The sequence below is a fragment of the Rhea americana genome, unplaced genomic scaffold (genome assembly GCF_003343005.1).
Source record: "Rhea americana isolate MKP2758 unplaced genomic scaffold, rheAme1 scaffold_12, whole genome shotgun sequence".
Lineage (NCBI taxonomy): Eukaryota > Metazoa > Chordata > Aves > Rheiformes > Rheidae > Rhea > Rhea americana.
Genome location: NW_028185261.1, coordinates 7,202,573 through 7,223,252, shown reverse-complemented (window position 1 = coordinate 7,223,252; position 20,680 = coordinate 7,202,573). Strand labels below are relative to the sequence as shown.

The 20,680-nt window shown below is 38.8% G+C and overlaps 1 protein-coding gene across 1 annotated transcript in view; it reads left to right on the top strand.

Moving 5' to 3' along the window:
* The window catches only part of RAPGEF4 (Rap guanine nucleotide exchange factor 4), a 193,067-nt gene that overhangs the window by 126,712 nt on the left and 45,675 nt on the right, over window positions 1-20,680 (top strand). The window contains exons 8-12 of the mRNA XM_085322841.1: window positions 8,358-8,411; window positions 8,727-8,833; window positions 10,766-10,887; window positions 12,367-12,550; window positions 19,531-19,615. Coding sequence (XP_085178967.1) covers window positions 8,358-8,411; window positions 8,727-8,833; window positions 10,766-10,887; window positions 12,367-12,550; window positions 19,531-19,615 — 552 coding nt within the window. The remainder of the gene's footprint in view (window positions 1-8,357; window positions 8,412-8,726; window positions 8,834-10,765; window positions 10,888-12,366; window positions 12,551-19,530; window positions 19,616-20,680) is intronic.

The window sequence follows — 20,680 nt, the reverse complement described above, 5'->3', positions numbered from 1 at the left end:
TGAAGTATCATTTTTGGTAATGGCTGAATCATTTTGTGTTAAAAGGACAGAMGTACACAGTTTGCCAAAGAAATATTGGAGAAGTGCTAAATAATGCAATTTCAATTTAACATTCTAAAATAGATTTGCAACACTGATTATGTTGGAGAATTTAAAAGGACATATTTTCCTGTTTTATGCTATTAATACATGTAGATTACTACAGAAAAGCAATTTTAGAATGTATTTTAAAATACAGTGTAATATTTACATTGTATTAAGTTTAAAGAATAAAGGTAGACTTTAAAACAGTCGTCATTACTCCTGAGTATTTTGGTAGTAGCCCTTTTTCTGACAATATTCAAAGCATTTTGCAAAGGTAGAAATTATTAGTACTCCTCTCTCCAAAAAGACAAAAATGAAACACAATGTGATTACATGATTTGTACAAGGTCAGTTAATTCAGAAAAAGAAATAAAACTCATATCTTACTGGTCCTGACAGTTTCTACTAGTCTATTTTGCTTGGCTTAGCTTGTAGTTTGTTAAACCTGTGGGTATTTAGTTTATGGATACTGTAGTTTTATGAAACTCAGAAGGCTTTTTAATGTGGATATTTTCTGTCTCCATGGAAGTTCCATGATTTTTCAAATACCTATGTGACTTGTTTCTGTTCTTCTCCATTCATATTTTGTCCTACCTCCCACTTGTGATGTTTACAGGTGTTTCTTAAGAAGCCATGGTAGTCTTCTGTGAGCGTGGGTGAGTTTGAAGATGCTTAGACAATACAGTTTTGGAGTATTTAGAGACTGGCTACCATTCCCTTTTAATTCTTGGGTTGTTATGTAAAATCAAGGAGAAGTGGTCTGGCTTGTGCAGAGCTCAGTCCTGCTGATGGGGTCCAGGATCTCCTGGGGCAGAGGAGACCCGAGGTCCCTGTTTCTGACTGCACCCGGGGGCTGGTTAGGGGCCCTGGCACTGTTTGCGCGTTTTCTGAGGACAGGCTTTTCTCCCACCTGTAAACTCTGTAACTGTGTTGGTCAATGTACCAGCATATTGTTATACATAGGATTGCTCCTGAGACCCAGCAGAGGCTAATAGTGCAGAAATTCCTACAATATTGGTTATATTTTTCTTCAGATTTTGACAAAAACTTTCAAAGAACCTTTTTATGACAGGGTCTTAGACCAGCTTCTACTCTGKTTTTTTTTCAGCACAGGCACACTCTTTCTTGGTAGATGGAATTAGGATTAATGAATTTGACTTAGGATAGTCTGTCCAAGACTGCCCTCCATCTGGAAATACACTCCCACAGTTAAGACACTCTATGCTCAGCTATATCTGTGCTATAGGTGTTGCCCTGCTTATTCTGTACCAGTGGGGATGTTGGTGTGTAAGATGGAAAAAAGAGCCATCTCCACAAAGGCTGCTCGTTCTTGAATTTCTTACGTGTGTCACTGGTCTGGAATAACTCAGATCACATTACAAAAAAGCAACTTTTTGAAAAAGGATAAATCGATCTGAGGAAGGGAGAGGCTTGATGTGGAAGGGCTGTATTTTGTGGGGAGTTTTGCTACTTCTCAGCTGCGCCTTTTTGACTGGCTATGCTTTGCCCAGGGATGCGTGATTGGGTTTTATTTGTTTTACATGCCCTCACTATTCCTTCTGCACTTCCTGTGTGAACCAGGTAGGGTGCTGATAGCTTTTCAAGACACTTACACAAGGTTATTCAGGCATAGTCATCAGAAGTCAGTTGGAACCAGTGAGAGCTAAAGATGCTCTGTGCTTCCTGAAATACCCTTAGGAGAACCCAAGGCTACGACCCTGCCTTGAAACCCAGTAAATCAACTAGAGACTTCCCATTGATTTCAGGGGCCTTTGGGTTAGGCCCTAAATCACCAGCAGCAGTAATGACTGAGGGTGCAAAACAAACAAAACGCTTAGCGCTGCGGCTGTTGCTGCTACCACCTTTCAACTTGTGTAGCTTCTGTCCTTTGCTTCTGGTGGATCCCCTGCCAGCCAGCAGGAAAACAGATGTCACTTGTAATTCTTTTCAGTATGCCAGTTGGAAATAAGGGATAATGAGTAGTACACAGGTTTATCTGATCGCCCGGGTAACCCCATATGCCATGTTTAACTCCAACAAATACAACAACTTACTCTCTATTCAAAGATGAGCTATACTAAGGTCATGGGAAAGTCATGATTCCTTGGCTTTTATTTTATTTCTTCTTAGTTCTTTGCAATACACATTTCCTGCCTTAACATTTGAGAGTAATAGTTAGGTCCCTTCCATCATTTGATTCTGCAGATCCAAATTGCTGCATCCAAAGCATTCTATATAAAGACTGAGGGGAAAAAAAATCCCTTTACAGTTATTTAACAAGATAAATGAAAAAATGCATTTTTGTAGGAGATGTTCTTATATTTTATGCAACAGATTCAAAAAAACTTGACAATATAGACCTCATGTTAGGTCTCTATTATTGTTATTCATTATATTGTTTATTTGTTTGCATGTGGTTTGCTCAATGATGTAAGAAGCACAGAAATAAAAGCAGCCCCTGCCCTATAGTTTGTCATCCAAGGCCCATTTCTCCAGAGATTAAATGGGTGCATAAAATTATACACATGAATAGTCCCATTTAAATCTATGGTATTGCTCTCATGCATAAATATTTGAATCTTCAAAGGACCGGAGGCTAAAATTGTTGCTATCTCTGCTTCACCCCAATTTAAATCGGGAGCTATGCGATTGGCTGACACAGAGGGTTTGTCTGAATTGCCTGAACGTGTGAATCTATAAATGTATAGACGTGGAGTTTGTAAAATGTTAACACTGAAAGCCATTTTATCACAATTTCTCGTGACCACTTTGTGCTTTCCCCTTTCAGCACCTGCAGCTTTCTCTCCTCTGCGCTCCGCACTCACGTGCACCTGCTCCCCTGCAGGGGCACGCATCAGCATATCTTAGCAACTATCCCTGTGTGCACTAACTGGAAAAAGATGTGAGGCTGCTAAAGCTGCAAGATGGTTGCTTTTTCTGTGTTGCTTTTTCTCATACTGAGGAAAACCAGGAGCAGGTACATTTAGCATTACTGTGGCCAGGAGACAGGTAATAATTTGAGAAATGAGTATGCATACCTACTTGCATATCTGAGCTCTTAAGTGGATTTTTAAGTTTTCCCCTTATTTTGGAAGTCCTGAAAAACATGATCATCAAGTAACCCAGTCAAGCTCATTGCAGCTTTTATGTGCTTTAGTCACATTAATTCTTCAAAGATACCAGAATGTGCTAAGAAGATAGTTAAAGACTCTGCTGTCTGCTGTTTTATGGGGAGAGTTACTTCTTTTCTTCGTGATGGGATCCCTTAACAGGAGATCTGAAATAGTGAAGACATGCAAAAACATGCCTTGGACTTCTGGCAAGTTGCGACTATTATCACACGATATGATCTCTTACAGGATCCAACACTATGTCTCCTATAAATTAATTAATATTACCTTTCTCTGCCTTTACATGACTGTCTTGCCTTAGCAAAGTCAATCTAAGTCCTGTAGTTCCATTTGGTACTTTTAATCTCACAGATAATGCAACCAGAGTTGACTGCAGTATTTTGATAGGCTGTAACTTTGGGGGCACTCTTTCCTGGGCCTGTCTTTTGGACGACAGCAAAGTTGTTCCTCAGTAGGAGTGGCTGTCTGGTTTTCCTAAATCCAGGCTTACTGCTCTGGGGGGTTGTGTTACTGATCATCTTTTTAAGGACCTCCTTGTGGCTGAACTAATTTTAGACATCTAAAGGTGTCCTTGGAAAGTGCACAATGCCAGATACGGAAGCTAAAAGGTACTTTAGAAAGTTGTCCAGTTCAGCCCAGAGCTACATTATATCGAAGTCACTCCTGACAGATACCTTACATATTCTCCTAAGCCTCCAAAAATGGAGGAACCACACCTCCCTGGCAATCTCTACTGATACTCAGCGTTCACACTGTTAGAAAAACTTAACCAATATGTAACCTGAATCTTTCTCACAGCAATTTAAACTTTCTGCTTCTTGATCTCTACACCATGGACCAGGTCATTTCTTTCCTCTTTCAAAGCGCTTTTAAATCTGAAGACCTTTTATCACACTTCTGCTAAGACTTGTCTTTCTTTAGCTGAACAACTTTGATTATTTATGTCATACTTTCTGACTGTTTTTATTGCTGTCTTCCAAATTCTGTCCAGATAGTTCACATACTTTTGAAGTGTCCAATATATGGACTATGATACAGTCTTTTAGCTTAGGTCTTGTCTAGGCAGATTAAAGTAGGACTGCTTCATGTATTTAATCTGTTACTACATCACAGTACAGTATTTACTATTTTCACAGAAATATGGCATTCCTTACTCAGTTTTGTTTAATATCCATTATAAACTTTTTTTTTCCTGTGGAACTGCTACTAACACTTGCTCCCCATTCTGTCTTTATGTAGCTTATAGTGTCTGCTTTAGAATAGGAGTCAGTAGTGTTGCATAATAGAATCATTTTTTCAGATCATATCTCTAATTTGCAGAATTGTTCTAAATTATAAACATATACTCCAACGCACTGGCAATCCCATCTTGAAGTCTTCTGCAGAACTAATCAGTGTAGACTCTAACTCAGCCCACATTATCATTTAATAGTATTAGATGTGATCTATCCTTGAGAACTCTACTCAAGACAGACTGCCAGTCTGTTTGCCGGTTTGCCAGTGTTTCACTGGTAATTGCTTTCAAAGCATACTTTTCCAATTGGCTTTGCATCAGTTTGTTACAGAATGTAAATTGCCCTTTGCAGGAGAGAATTTTGTATGAAAAAGTGGCAAAAGCCTTCCTAAAGTAAAAGGTTGGAAAGCTACTGCTTCTTTCCAGTGTATCAATGTTCATGGAAGAAAATTGGGTCAGTTTGGCATGATTTATTCTTGATAAATCTATGTCACTTGTGACTCATCTCCCTCTTCTAAGTGCCTACTGATGGCTCCAGAGTTTTTCTGGGAAAGCAAGTTAAGCTGACATGTCTATAATTTTTCAGTTCCTCCTTTTACCCATTTTTCTGTCTGCCTTGTTTAATCTCTAATGATTTTCAGAGATGACTGCTGATGGTCTTGAGATGGCCGTAGCCAGCTCTTCAAGTCTGCTGCCTGAAATTCTGCAAACATAGCCAATCTGAAATATCTAATTTACGTAATATTTTCTCATCCATGTTTTCCTTTTTCAGGCTGATTTTACTTCTTTAACTCTACTGTTAAGAATGTTAGCCATTTCTCTGCCACTGATCTTATCTGATGTAATCTGATTTAATGAAGACTGATAAAAAATAAACTATCACTTGCTTTCTCAGTATTATCTGTCAATAGATTTCTCTCTGTTGAGCAGTGAATCAACACTTTTATGTGTCTTTTTTAAACTACTAATGTCCTTGTGGGATTTTTTTGGAACTCTCAACATTTCTTGCTAAGTCTGTCACAGTTTATATTTTTACATTTCTATTCTATGATTCATTATTCAAGTTATTTTTTTAACTTATCCTTACTTTCCCCTTTCTGTACAGTTACTTGTATTTGGCATCAGCCAATAGTTCTTGCTTCAGATAAGTTGAGTCTTTACTACGCTTCTTAGCTTTGTGCCAGGATGTTTTATCTGTGATTAGCGTTGCTTCTTTAAATAACTTCCAGCCCTCTTTTAACTCTTTTTACCTTACACTTGCTCCCCCTTACCCTGCTGCAGGAATTTAGCTGTCAGTGTTCTATTTTTATGGAAAAAGGTACAGAAACATCTTTTTAGTCCATTCTTTCTACTTTGATGTTCTTCTTGCTTCTTTATGTAATATTTCTGCACTGGGTCATTTCACAATCACCTTCACCCAAGTTACCTTCTGCCTTCACATTCTCAGTTGATCCTTCCAAATTGGTTATAATCGACCACGGACGCATGTCCCGCCTTTCTACTTTCTACTGGTTCCTGTGCTGTGTCTTCTCTGTCATCTTGTTTTTTCTTCTCTTGTAGCTTCAAGTTGAATCAGATCTCTTCTAAATGTTCTCTTATATTCTGTTTCAGTTAGGATGGAAGATTTATTCACAGTAAAAATGTATTTAATTTTAAGTATTATTTTTATGCATTTTCATTTTAGCTTAATGGAAATTCTCTTTCTAATGAATAAAAATATGCATTCATTTTCACTAGTCTATTGTAAAAGTCTCTTGTTTTTATCTTATATCATTCATCTCTCTTTTTAAGTATATTCATAACTAGAATTAAAATCTGGAAGTTAGATTGAGTATTGTGTTTTATTGGTAGAAAAACATCTTTTAAGAATGCAGAATTTAAAAATAATTTCCAAAATGACTTCAATGCTAATTTAACAAACCATTTAAGCATATGTTTACCTTCAGTCTCATTGAACTTGATGAGGACTTGAAATCATTTCAAAAGAAAATGGAAGCAGAAATTGTTAATACGCAGAGTGATAATCTCTGATGTCTTCATTTATTTATATACCTGCTTGAAACCTTTATTCAATGGCCTTGCTTGCATTAGAAGCATGTTTCAAAAGATTCTTGCTATTCTTAGCGTGCTTTAACTGCAAATGCTCCACGTTGTTTCAGAAACTATCAAATACTCAGAGATGCTCTCACTGTGTTCTGGTGGGACAGAAATGTTTTTAACTTAATTGAGTCTTTGAAAAAAAATTAGTCTTATTAATGAGAAAAATAAGGAAGGCTGATTTAATTATGTTGATCTGACTTTTCAGAGGCTTCTTGTAAGGTATGACTATAAACGAAGAGAATGTTTGCGTTACTTTCCATATACAGGCCTCTCCATTAAGATGATCTCATCCCTATTGAGTTCAGTCATACCCGTCCCTTATTTTCCTCTGTCTTAGTGACCTCTAATTTCCYGGAGGGCTTGTAGCATCTAGTGCTGTTCAATTACTGCAGGGACTTTGTTACAGTGTGAAAATCCTGTGGAAGTTACCAAACAGATGCCCAGCTTAAGAAAGCCTGTACCCAGCAACCCAGCAATCCCCAGGATGTGTCGCACCTGACCCAAGATGCTGCCTGTAGTTGCATGGGTGGCCAGAGACCTTCCCCCTGTTTTGAGCTGCAGCACCAGGCAGTGAAGGCCGTGCTCCTCAGACCCTTGACTTCTCCGGACTCCTTCATGCTAAGGTTGTCTTGGGGCTCCCCAGGTTCCCATCTCGAGGTACCTGGCTTCAGCTGACAGGGGGTAAGCAGCTTGTTTCCTCTCTTGTCCTGCCTCTGCTAGGTGGTAACTTCTGCAGGATTTTCATGCTGTAACAAAGTCCCTGTGGTATATATGTATGTATAATCCGCTCTGTTAGCAAGCACAAATTCGCCCCTTGTGTGATTTGTGTGATTTCCCAAAGATTCAAGCTGAGAGTGCATTTGGTTCCTGTTAACAGCCTGTCCCCACAAACCAAAATTTTTTTCCATCACTTTGAGGTGGTTTTTGGGTTTCCGTTTTGTTCTTTTTTCTCTCTATTGCTACTGTCATTTACCCCTCTGCTTTCCTTTTTCTCCTTCGTTGTGGTATGTGTCGTATCTCCCCTCTCTTCCTTTTCACCTGTTCTTTACATGCCTGGTTTGCCGTTTCTTCCATCTCCTTCTGTGCTTCTCTTACAGTGGCATGACAGCCTTCCCTTTTGCTCTGCCTTTTGCAGGACCAAGTCACTTGCTTTAACCTTTTCCCCTTCCTTCATGAGCTCCTCTTGGAAATCCCTACCCAGGGAAACCCCTCGTCTCTGCCAGCGGCCTGCATGCCCTTGTGTTTCAGAGCGCTCTGGTGAGCAGCTGTAAAAAACTGCCAACCAGGCCTGATAGTTTGGAAAAGATAATGGGAGCGGCGGCTTTTCTTCATTCCCATTTCCTCTGTTATACCACGAGGGGAGGAGCAAGCCGAACGAAGCAGGCGCCGAAGGAGGTCGCGGAGGCTCCCCGGCCGTGGGGCCTGCGCGGCGAGCTGGGGAGAGCCGCTGTGCTGGGGCGGTGGGGCTCCTCCTGGCGACCTACGATGGAGAGTAGCAAGCGGCAAGGGCTGCCTGGTGCCTCCTTAGCCTCAGACCTCGGTAGTACTTCAGAAAGTTTAACATGACTTTATATGTTCGCTTTCATGCGTCATGTCATTGTTTTAATATGGGGAGCGTTAAGAGCCAAGTTTGTCTTTAGGATGTCTTAAGAGAGCTGCTCGCATCCCCTGGTCAGAGCTTGGCTCTATGTCTTGGTCTTTGTTTTTACATTTTCTTTGCTCAGTCTTTCTTTGATTCATGATAGTTTTTTTTTTTATTATTTTACTGACAATTTTACAAATGTATTTAATTTCATTTTATTTTTCAGACATCTCTTATTGAACCTCACATCCCACATCGTCCTACTAAAACCATTACACAGGTAATAGGACATAGGTGAGCTGTAGAGTCAGGCTGCTAGACAAATGGAAATAACTCAAATTTCCAACAAAATGATATGTACCGGTTAAAGTGCTAGTGATGCTTTCTGTTAGACCTGTGATAACCATGTGAGACTTAAAATCTACAATATTTACCTTACAAAATCGTGTAGCTCTGCACAAGTAAGCATCCGTGGAAGGACTTTTAATTTAGGGAGAAGAGGACTTGTTTTTTGTTTTACAGAAGGCAGTACAGAGATTCTGGAAAGTTTAAACCCTATGTGTCTTGGTCCCTTTTTTTCTGCATGATCACCAAGGTTCCTTCAGAAAAGATCCTCAGAGCTGGCAAGATTTTGCGGAATGCGATTCTGTCCCGAGCCCCTCACATGATAAGAGATCGTAAATACCATCTGAAGACTTACAGGTGTGTGAGCTGATTGTATAGAGGTCTCTGAATTTTTATGCCTGCCATCCTCTGATTTGTGATTTATGCCTTACCATGCTTGCAGGTCTCAAAAGGTCTGAGATTATTCTGTGATGCTCTTTGAGTCTGGATGTTATGCAGTCTTTAATGTGCCTGGTAAATCCTTTCTGAAGTAATTTGACTGGAAATTGAGTCCATGATTGTGAACAGAGCATTCACATGCAAAAACTCCTCCAAAGTTAATAGCATAGTTAGCTGAAATATTCTATATCAAGCTGAAATATAGATTCTGTTCTTTTCTTATATCAATAATATATAATAGGAAAGCTCATTAATATATTATGTTACTGTATTGATTGCTACAGTGATGTTGCTCAATGTAGCGTTCTGAAAATTCACCTATTGAAAAACATTCCTTATAGAGCTTTCCTGCTCTATTCAAAATTAGGTTTTTTTTTTCAGTGTATGTCAGGCTTTCTTATCTTCCTGCTGGTGGCAGCACTGTCTTGCTGAAATGGGATAACAATGGCACTTGTAGAACAGGAATCTGAATTTAGGGACTTAGGATCTCTCTATTGCTAGCTTGAGAAACAATCAATTTGCTTTAGCATCTAATGTTTAAATCAAATACTTAATGTATTATTCTGGGTATGTTTAAATAAAAATTCATTTGAAAGCTCTGAATATATCTTTTTCTAAACAGTAAATCAATACCTTACTGATCCAATTTTGAGATAAATGCATTGATTTTTCCATTATATTCCAGTCCAAAATGTATTTAATTTGATATAAGAGATTTGGAAGTTGAAAGGTGATCTGAGAATCCATCATGACGTGACATTGGGGATACTTTTGTTCAAAATACTTCTAGGAGAACAAAAGAACCTGGATTAGACAAGAGCAATGTTGGTCAATGGTCAATTGCTTGCAATTGTACCATTTAATTTTTAAGGATAACTGGGAAAAACTCCTACTGTTTTATCCTTGGGCTTTTTAAATACAGAATATCAAAATTTAGGTTGGACCAGGGTGAGGAGAAATATTGTCATCAAAATAAAATTTTATTTCAAAAGTATCTTTCTCAGTGATCTCTGGAAGTGATGCATAAAGTATAAAGCCATAAGAATCTGTCTAGAAGGACCAGCCTCTTCTCTATTCTATATGTGATCATTTATAGATATATTAAGTTTTTGATCACATTGCTCATTTGCTTCTGTTCTGCAGTGTTAGGAAATGTTGTGACAAAGAGAATTGTACATAGTGAGCTTCTGGCTTTTGGTTTTTTTTTCCCCTTTGAGAGCTCTCCAGAATTTCAGGCCTGCTGTAGAGGATATTACTTCTGAAACAAGAATTTGCACACAGCATGAGTCAGACAGGAGCTATTCGGTGACTGTCACCTAGCATGAAAGAGCCTCAGAAACACCACAAACGTACAAACCAATGTCCTCAAATGGAATAGTGGCCAGAGTTTGATTACAAAGGGAGGAACATCCTCATCATATTTGCTCCTTCTGTGCAGACTGTTTTGGTTGGCAGAACTTCTACAGTGTTAGATAATTGTTTTCATCTAGGATTCTGAAAAATGTGTGACTCTTGCCATGCCATAGTATACAGGGCGTATTTCCTTTTAAATTTGGATTGGAGTTTATTGCAGCCATGCAACAGGTTTTGCACCAGACGGCACAAGCTAACTCTGATCCTCTTAACGTTCCATTTTTTCAAAGATTTGTTGTTCTACTTAAGTGGTTCTGCTAAAACTGAACATCTTTAACTGATATTTCAAGAACATATGCAGAGCTGACATTGTTTTTTCTATAATAAGATCTGATTAGCACAGGTTATGCAAAGTTTAAATGACCGTTCTTGGCAGATACTGTAGGTAATTGCTTTCTTGGATAGCTTCCTTTTCATTTCTGTCTATTTGTCCTTCAGACAATGCTGTGTGGGGACAGAACTAGTTGACTGGATGATGCAGCAAAGTCCTTGTGTCCATTCACGAACCCAGGCCATTGGCATGTGGCAAGTATTGCTGGAGGAAGGTGTTCTTAACCATGGTAAGATAAAGAAAATTAAAGCCTTTACGAAAAGACGGGCAATGTGTCACATTAGTGTCTCTGTAGGTCTCCTTCATGAAAAAGAAAGGGATCATGAGCCCAAAAGGAATGCTACAGAGTGTCCTCTTCATTCACGAGTGCAAATTTAACATGCAGATAGTATTGACTGCAGCTTCCTACCAGATACCTTTGTAACTTAGAGAATATTGAAAAGTAAATGAAATTGCAATACAATAATAACAACTGTAATTACATTTATAAGTTTGTGTTCATAGTACACTACCTTGTGATTATATTGCAAGAGCTGAATAGCACTTGGCCCCAAAACAAAAGATGTACTGCCATATACAAACCTGACCTTTAGGGCCAGGACTTGCACTATTTGGAAGTCATTGTGAGCACTTGTGCATGTTCAGATCCATGATTTAGGAGGGGCTCTTTTCAATGAGTTTTGAGTCTCAGAATCCCAGTGCTGAGATCTGGGATTTTACATTAGTTTTCTGACTGTATATTACATATCTTTCTGCTTCCACTTGGCAGGATTTACTACGGAAGAGAAAGTTATAGTCCCCAAAAGGGCAGCCTTTTAAAGCAGCATCCATATCTGAAGCTTTGTATGTACAGTTTAATTAAGTTCAGAGCAGCAACTGTTATTACAGCACACTTTCAGTCTTCCTTTATTGTGCTTCCCATGTCCCAGGTAGAAATTTCCGCACTGGGAAGACATACTGTTTCCACCACTTTCTTTCCCTAAGGACTTTAGCTTTAATTCCTGCCCAATATTTCCTTGAACTCCTGGTGGCAAGCTGCTGTGAGATGCATCAACTCAGCGCACCACTTTGACTTACTTGGAAGGCCAGTCGTCTGTACTTGCCCCTGTTGTAGTCGGTCTTTAGAAATCTTTTTTTGAAAGATTTTCCATTAAGTTCTACCAGGTTGCAGGTTAGTGAACTTGGTCCTATAATTATATCTTGATTGCAGTCATTCCTGGTACATGAGAAGAAGTTTGGATACTCCTGGATTTGTTGCCTTTAAGCCCTGTCTGAAACAGATAAAATAAGGTGTTCATGCTAAAGAACACTTCTTAGAAATTTATGATAGAACTATTTCTCCATTATGAATTGTTCACTTAAATGAAATGGTTTGAAGCAATAACAACAAAAAAACAGCTAACATAAGGAAATCACATACACACACGTACACACACGTACACACATACACACACGTACACTCCCACAACATGTATATATAGAAATCTTTTGTAAGCATTCGTAATGCACAACTTAAAAGTGCATCCTCTGAGCTATATAAATTCAACATTCATGAGAAATAAAGGTGTTTCATACTCTTGCACTTTCTCTGTAGTTTACTTTCCCTTCTTGACTATCCTATCTGTGATATATACTATGCTATACAGATTTCTAAAAGGTTAATTTTGATGAGGAAAGCTTAGTGTTTGATATTTTACATTATTTTCAGTGGATCAGGAACACCATTTCCAGGACAAATACTTATTTTATCGGTTTTTGGATGATGAGCATGAAGATGCCCCTTTGCCAACTGAGGAAGAGAAGAAAGAGTGTGATGAGGAGCTACAGGACACTATGCTTCTACTGTCTCAGATTGGACCGGATGCTCATATGAGGATGATTCTCAGAAAACCGTAAGCAGATTTATAGGTTACTATTCTATGTGGGACTTGCAACGTAACATGGTCAAAAAAGTGGCCCAAACCTTTATTCAGGTTTTGTGAATCACACTTCAGCCCCTAGAAGAAAGTGTGTATATTCTGCAAGCCTGTTTCTCCAAATAAGAGGAAGTTACACGTATTATCAGGCTTCTTTTGGCCAGTTATTGCACTTTAATGCCAGTTTGCTTAACCTCTGAAGTTTGTAAGTAAATACCAATTAATTTCCAGCCCTTATTAATGCTTGTATGTTCAACTCTGTATTCAGAATAACCATCAAAGGCTATGAATATCACCATACTCACCTTGTGGAAAATGCAGCATTATGAGTTTTTATTTAATTTCTGTGTCTCCCCAAAAGTTAGTTGCAGTTAATAGGAGAGTACTGCTCCATTAACACTTTCAGTGCTGGTGTGCAATTCAATTAACTGTGCTGATTTTAGTTAATACAAGTGAAAGGAGTGGTAAGATAGCTGTGCTGTGCTGTGTTGCTAAACAGCAGGCACCTTTCAATCACAGTCATCAGTGGCAACCATTAATTAGGTTCATCTTTGGAAGAACTCTATTGAATTAACAGAGGCTGGACTTGGCCTGTTGTAGTTCACTAGAAAGGTGTAAAATATGGCTCTATGGGTTAATTTATCCATTTTTATTGTTATAAAACCAATATATCTTTTTTTAAAAAAAAAAAAAAAGACAAAAACTTCTACGTAGGTCACAGAGGATATTTGCAGTTTTCGGATAGAAAACTGCCATTAGGTCATGTCCTCTCACTAACTGGTTAAGTAGCCATCCTTTCAGCAATACATTCTGGTCACACTAAAGGCTGTGCTAAAGCCCTTTTTTACAGGTAGCTTTATAGTGGTGACTTCAAAGCAACCAATATAAACTATGTTTGACTTTCCACTGAAGACCACCATTTTCTTATGCAGGTTAAATTTAGGGGCCCCCGAAGACACATTTTACTGCTAATTAAGTGCACTGAGAATAATGAGAGAATAATGAATTACTTAAGGGAATCTTTACTAACTATATACTTGTAAGAGTCAGTTCAAGAAAGATAAATACACAAAGCTGGATTGTGCTCCTTTGAGGCCATAAGCACAGTTTGTTGTGGGACAGAATTGGGCCCTGGCTACAGTGTGAGAATTTTTATACTGAAAAAGTTTTAATGCACCTGGACCACTTAACACAAGTGCTTGTGCTTTTCCTTTTTGCGTTGGTATCCTTCCTTTTCATTCTTGTCCCTGTGTTGTCTGTTTAGATTGCATGTTTGTTTACACAGGGACCTGACTTACTCCAAGAATACAAGTTGGTCAGCACTTTTCCAAGCACTTGCTAAAAGCACTGAAATTCAGAAAGTTCAKTCAGTTATTTGGGCTCATAAAAGTAGGTAACACTGCAGTGTAGCAATATTTTTAAAGGAATAGCTTGTTTCCTCTGTTTGGTAGAGGTTTAGTCAAGGACAACGAAAAGAGTGCTCCCCGTTGCATGGAAACTACTGACAAACAAGTTTGGGAGTTTGATGCTTCCATAAACCCTTATGGTGTCAGGGAAGTTCAACATACTCTTCTCATAGGACATTCTCTGCATTTTCCACTGGGGAGGGAAGTAGCACAGCACCCCTGTGAGTAGACAACAGTTATTAGGAGATGATGGGGACGGTGCCATGTATGCTGTGGCACTGCACCATCTCCTTTGCCTCAGGTTGGCTGGATAGGTTGGCTTTTGGAGAATTGCTCCCTCAGGCTCTCACGATTTTTGGCTGCCTACTACATTCTCTCTGCATCATGTCTTTCAGAGCAGCCGGTGTAAGTTCACCCTGGCAAGATCAATGTTAATTATCATCCACRCTCCTTGCAGAGAGATGAAAGGTTGGAATGATGCTGTGAAAAGTATTGCTCTCCCCCCTGCATTGCGRCTTGCGCAGCATCGTGTGAAAGAATATTCATAAGAGAGTTTTCATGTAATATAGTGAGGGTAGAGAGGTTTTCTCAAGACCGACAGCCCTCTGACATCTTTCCCTATTCCCAGCCTGGAAACTGCTTGTTTTTGTTGCCCTTTGCACACAGAAGCAAGTCTGTACTATCAGACACTACATTAACTACTGTTCTGGTATTCAGTTTAAATATGTTATGGTTCTGTTTGTTRGTTAAAAATACAGTCTGTGATGAGGTGTATCAAAGTTGTTGAAATCTCAGTGAATTCTCAAAGTCCTACTAGTTTTTACTAGACCCATTACAACTGCCAGAAGTTCAAGGAATTATCAGGGCTTCAGAGATACTGGCTCTAGCTGACCTGAGCAGGACCCACGATTTTCAAACCAATACATCTGCATTTTATAATAGTCACCACTTCCGGAGAGGTTGCGGAACTCAGATAATTACCTTGAAAGAAATAAGACAATGTTCTTTGAGAAGATTACTTTGAGAATTTGGTTGTATAATGAAGCTGTTGCTTTGAAAGGTACTTTCTATTGTTCAAAATCTGAAAATCTCTAGCAAAAAGTGTCACTTGTTTTGACAGGCGACTTAAAAACTTCTCTATTTATTACATTAACTGGAGCATTTTAACTGTCAAACTGTGAAAGAATGTTCTATAGTTTAAAAAACAGAATAGAGCTCAGGGAAATTTTTGGCAGGCTCTTGTTGCTCTTGTTTCTTCTTTTTCTTGGGGGGTGGGAAACACATACAGTGTGAATGTGAAAATAGCTTTTTCTGAAGTAGCAAACATGGCTGTCTGCTCCTTTTAATGCCTGAAGCACAGGTGCAGACCCTGAGCAGGTCCCTGGAGAATATTTTAGAGTTAACAGCTCTCCCTTACATACTTTTCAATTCTTAAGTATGAAAATATATCCTGAAAACAAATTTAAAATATTTTTATTTGATTTTAATATTGCTTAGCCATAGCTAATTTGATAGTAAGCTCTAATTAAATGGGATGCCATGGTATAAAGACAGAACTCTTTAAAGTGAGTATAAATATTCATTAGATACAGCATTTAACTTAGACAATGTTTTGGATTATATTCTCTTTTAATGCTCTAATCTGCTGTAAGTTATCAATATGCCTGAAACAAATCCATGTTATCTATTCTTGGTGACTTCACTCAGCAAATTCTTTTCTCACTACAAAGAGTGCTGGATTCTACACATGTGATCAGTAATCAAATTTCAGTGTCATTTGTAGAAATAAGCTGAACACTTCCTGTTAGGAAGAGGAAGTGGAAAAAGTTGAACCTGGTAAATAGCATAAAAGATATGTGTGGTAAAATAACTGTTTTATTACTGTTAACAATCTATAGTTTCATGAAGATATTGGAAAAATTAAACATAATATTCTCTTGTCTTGAATAAATTTTACTTAGATGTCATATTCTACCCASGTGTAAGTGGTCAGGCTCGATTTCTCCATTAGGAGTGTATCCAGTTACATAACCCTTAGTGGGGTTTTCTGTCAAAGGTCTTTAATAAATCAAGTGTTACTCTTAGGACAGGAAATACAGATTGTCGTTCCCGTTATCAGTTCAGTGATGTTTATTGCTATTATGTGTGGTAAGTGGAATTTATGGCCTTAATCAAGGAGCACTAATTCAAGTACAAAGATTATGTAATTAGCTTCCATGCTAGAGTAAGTGAACTTGCATTCACTTTCAAACTCAGACATAGGTAGTGGGTAGAATTATTCTTCTCTGCTATATGTTCTTCTAAGTACTAGAAGACAAAATTTTTAGCCTGGGAAGATGTGCTTTTTGACATATCACAATGTTATGGGGTCTCTGGTCTTTCTCTTAATTTTTATTATCTGAGAATTTTATGGTTAACTGTATAATAAAAATAATCAGTGATATTGCTTGTACATACATAGTTTATCAATGCCAAAATAGCACGTTAGTGTCAACATCCTAGTCTCAAAGAAGCTCAGAATSTCTGACCTTGATAAATTCTCCAAACAGTGAACAGTTTGTATTGATCACTTAATATCATCGGAGCTCTCCTGTCCGTTAATGTGTAGCCTCGTTCTCTACCTCTCCCATTTATTATCCTGCCTATAACCAGGCATTGCTGTTAGAATGTGTCCCCTGCAGAAACTAGGTCTTTACACAGCGGGATCCTGCAAATCAACATCAGTGGGTCACCACACAGGTTTTACAGAAGCCGTGATGCCTAATATCTCTCCACATGACATCTGGAGAAGTAAAAGTAAAGACTGGGTACATCCACTATAGATTGTCAGTCCTCCCAACATGATAACACAGAAGACAAATAGGCGTACTGAAAGAAGAGTGTACCTTTTTGTCTTGATAGAAATCTGATGTAGTTAGACATCATTCTTTCATACTTCAATTTCTTGTAGGAATTTGTTAAGCTGATGCACTATCTTTTGTTTTCCAAAAAACACTATTTTGTAAGCATGTAATAAAATTAATGCTGATCCTTCCTATGGGAAGTATCTTCTGTTAAACTATTTTCCCAGTGTTTCTGAAATCTGCAGTGAAAGGTAGGTGATACTGGCTTAGCTGTATTCTGTTCTTAAGTAAGCTGCTAACTTCCCCACATAAGTCCTGGGAGTGGCAGGCTCATAATTTCAAGACAAATTTTGAAATAGCAAAGAGTGAATATTTTGAGTCACTAGAGGGCATAGTAGTACCAAATCAGTTTCTATTTTGCCCTCTCCAGTTTATTCCATTTGATATAAAAAATGAATAATTCTATCCAAGACATTTCTGTTCTAAATTGGTCTTTCATCTGAGAAATAATAAGTGCACGTCATTGGTAAATGAAGAACRGATGAAAAATTTAGCTTGCTTGGCAGACAAGAGCTCAGTTGTCCTTATGTTTTCTGTGACCTCTTCAGTACTTCTTTCATCCAAAAGAAGTCTCCATCAGACTTCTTTTCTGAAAAGGTGAAATATAATTCCAGAGCAAAAAGTTCGCTGGATACTGCACCATGTTACTCCCTCTGCCTCACACGTGATTTAGGCAGACTGTTGAACCAGTAGGTGAATAGGCAGAAAGAACTACAGAGCAATATATCCCCCTTTTATATGACTTTCTTGACCCTCTAGATGCTAGAATCTCCTGTAGTGTTGACATTTTAGGAGGAGAATTTCTATAAAATTTCATTGTTATGTATCTTTTAGGACTGTCCAAAAACTCGACTGTACTGCTAATTCTTTAGACGTCACACTGGAGAAAGTGGAGTAAGACCTGGGCACTAGCCCATTTCTAATGCAGGCATGTGAGCCTTCTTCTCTGAGACTGGGTTTTCTGTATCTCTTTCCACATTTCTTTAATTTATGCTCTCTCTTTTCTTACTCTCAGTTGCTTTTCTCCTCTACTCTTGGCCTTTATAAATCAGTAATTTAATTATTTGTATTCTGCTTTTCTAAATCATACATTATTTGGAGTGAATTAGTCTTCTGAAAGTAACTTGGGATATTCCTTTAAGGGATTTTGTGCGTGTAGGTAGCTCCACCGTGATATGTGAATTACATCATGGGAGAATTTGTCCCTTTAGAAAATAAAGTGGTATCAAACAAACACTTAAAGTAAAGAGAATCTTGTGAGTGGGAAATAGTTTGGAAGTTATTCTATAAAGTCCTTCGACTCCTTCTCCTGGGTACTTTCTTAGATCCTCCAAAGTGTCTCTGGCACATTGCAGTCCTCAGAGCAGTGATGTACTGTTTTAGCAATTGGAAAATTCACTGGTACATAGACTCTTTATGGAGATACTGTTATTCCAGTCACAGTGACAGCCTCTTTCTCACTGTGCTAGGGGAGGATTATACCTTCATTGATACTTGCTTTTTATTAATGCGAACTTCTTGTATTTATCGGCTGGAAATAATGAATGGTTTTTACTTACCTCGGAGGCTAAACAACACTCAGCATTAACTGTACTTAGGAGACTTTAATGGCTTCTGAGATGCTCTGCTCCCTCTTTGAATCTGTTTGGTAGAAATCGGAACAGTCCTTACAATCCACCACTACTCTGTCTGCTACAACTAATTAGTGCAGTGTATGGAAAATAGTGGGGGTTGTACTGACTTGAGAAGTCCCCTTGGAAGGAACAAATCTTTATATATCATTTTTATGCCCATTTTACACAGAAAACGCTTGATTTGATCAGGAAAGCTGCCTAATCAGGCTCTCGCTCAGGTGGTTGCCATGGCTGCTGCTCCATTTCACTCGGGTGGCTTCACAGCGCTTCCAGCCTTTGTGTATTGCAGTCTTAAACCAGAACCATCTTTTGGTCCCTGTTGTCAAGRGCGTACTCAAAGTGTCTAAAGTAGAGGTGCTTACGAACTGGACTGTTTTCTTTAGTCCTGCTGGACACCTTTGCCACAGGAGCAGACTCAGCGGCAGCAAAGTCTGGTAGCAGTGCAGCCGCCCGCAGCAGTATGTGCTTCAGAGCTGCAGTGGCACTGGGTATCCTGCAATGTGTGTTGTGCTGCCTCCACTTCGAGCTAGTTTCAGGCTTGCTTGGGTGTGCTGTGGAGGCAGTGCACACCCCACTAGGCTGCAGTGTGCTGGAGACATGCCCACACGGGCTGCATAGCCTYTTCCCTCCCACCCTGGAATGACTTGAGTTCGTTGTCACCTTACGACAGTCTGGGCAGCATCGCTAAAACTCAGTCTCTTCTTTTAATTTAAACTTACTATGTGGTGCAAAACTCTGTCCATTTTGGAGGTGTTACAATGTCCAAATTAGCTCTTTTTCCTTTTTGTACTTAATGTAATAGAGTTTACTTTCCTTGATTTACTTTTCCTCCTTCTGCAGAAGACATGGTTTAATTGAGGCATATCCAGCATGCAATCATGTCACGCTTAAGAATTTTAACTGGCCCCTTCTGCAAACAGTACATCAGCATTTTGTGTTGTTCTGTACTTATTCTAAGGCATTTATTCTGTGAGCTTATGTGTTTGGCTGTCCTTTTTATCTTCTTTCTGCAGGCCTGGTCAGAGAACTGTAGATGATTTAGAAATCATACATGAAGAGCTTCTTCACATTAAGGCCTTATCTCATCTTTCTACCACAGTAAGTATTTCTAAAAATATAACTCATTCCCAAAGGCAAGGCTGAGTTGTGACTTTCTTGGTGATTTACCAGAATCTGAGAACCTACAAATTTTCCCACCCACACTCTCTTTACACAGAGCTTATTCCCACTTGTGGGCACCACACAAGCACTATGCAGATGTAGGTTGTGTTTTGGCTGTCAGCTGAAATTCTTYTAGGGCTTCCTGTTTCTCCACAGTGCCTACCTTGCTGTCTTGTCACAGGTGCCTCACAGCCATGATCTTGGTCCATACATGGGTTTAAATTAACAAACATGAAATCTGAAGTGACACCTAAGACTCCGTTGCTGCTGAATTTCAGCAGAATGGATGTCCAGTTTCTGAACTTTTGTGCTCTTGGCTTTAACCAGTTAGGAAGAGGAATTACACAGTGCAAAATGGTGCGCTGTGCAGTGCTGGCCAGCTGGTGCTTGGGCACAAGTGAAGGAAGACTAGTCAGATGCCTTCTCTCTCAGCCGGCAAGAACGATGTGCAGAATCAAGAATAAATTACTCAGGGAAAAAATGATGGGGAGGAGGCACCTGTTAAGTCTCACCAGTGTTGACATACTGTGTGGGGCAACTGACAGAAGCTAAACAGCACTTTTCTTGGTATCCATACCATCCATCTTGGCAAGATGTGGATGCTCATAAAAATGAATCTAGTCACAAAGTAGGTTTATTTTTGATAATAACTTGTTCGGAAGATCTGGATGTTTTTAATAGACAGATGCAACTAATTGTGAAACTGCATTATAGAAAGTTAGTATCCTGTGCAAAAATACAGCATTTGAAGGATGTTTTCTCAAACAGAATGTACAGTCAGGGTGGGTAACTGAACTAAAATGGTACAGCTAGCCAAATTCCTAAGCATCTCTGGGATGTGGAAAAAAGTATTTAAAGAAAGATTTCTGTAAGATCCAGAAATTACACTTTTCAAACTGAATTAAAGGAACAACCCAAGGGAAACAGATACTGATAGAGAGTGGACAATACTCCTGATATTAGACATAATTCAGAACAAAAAAAAAAAAAAAAAAAAAAAAA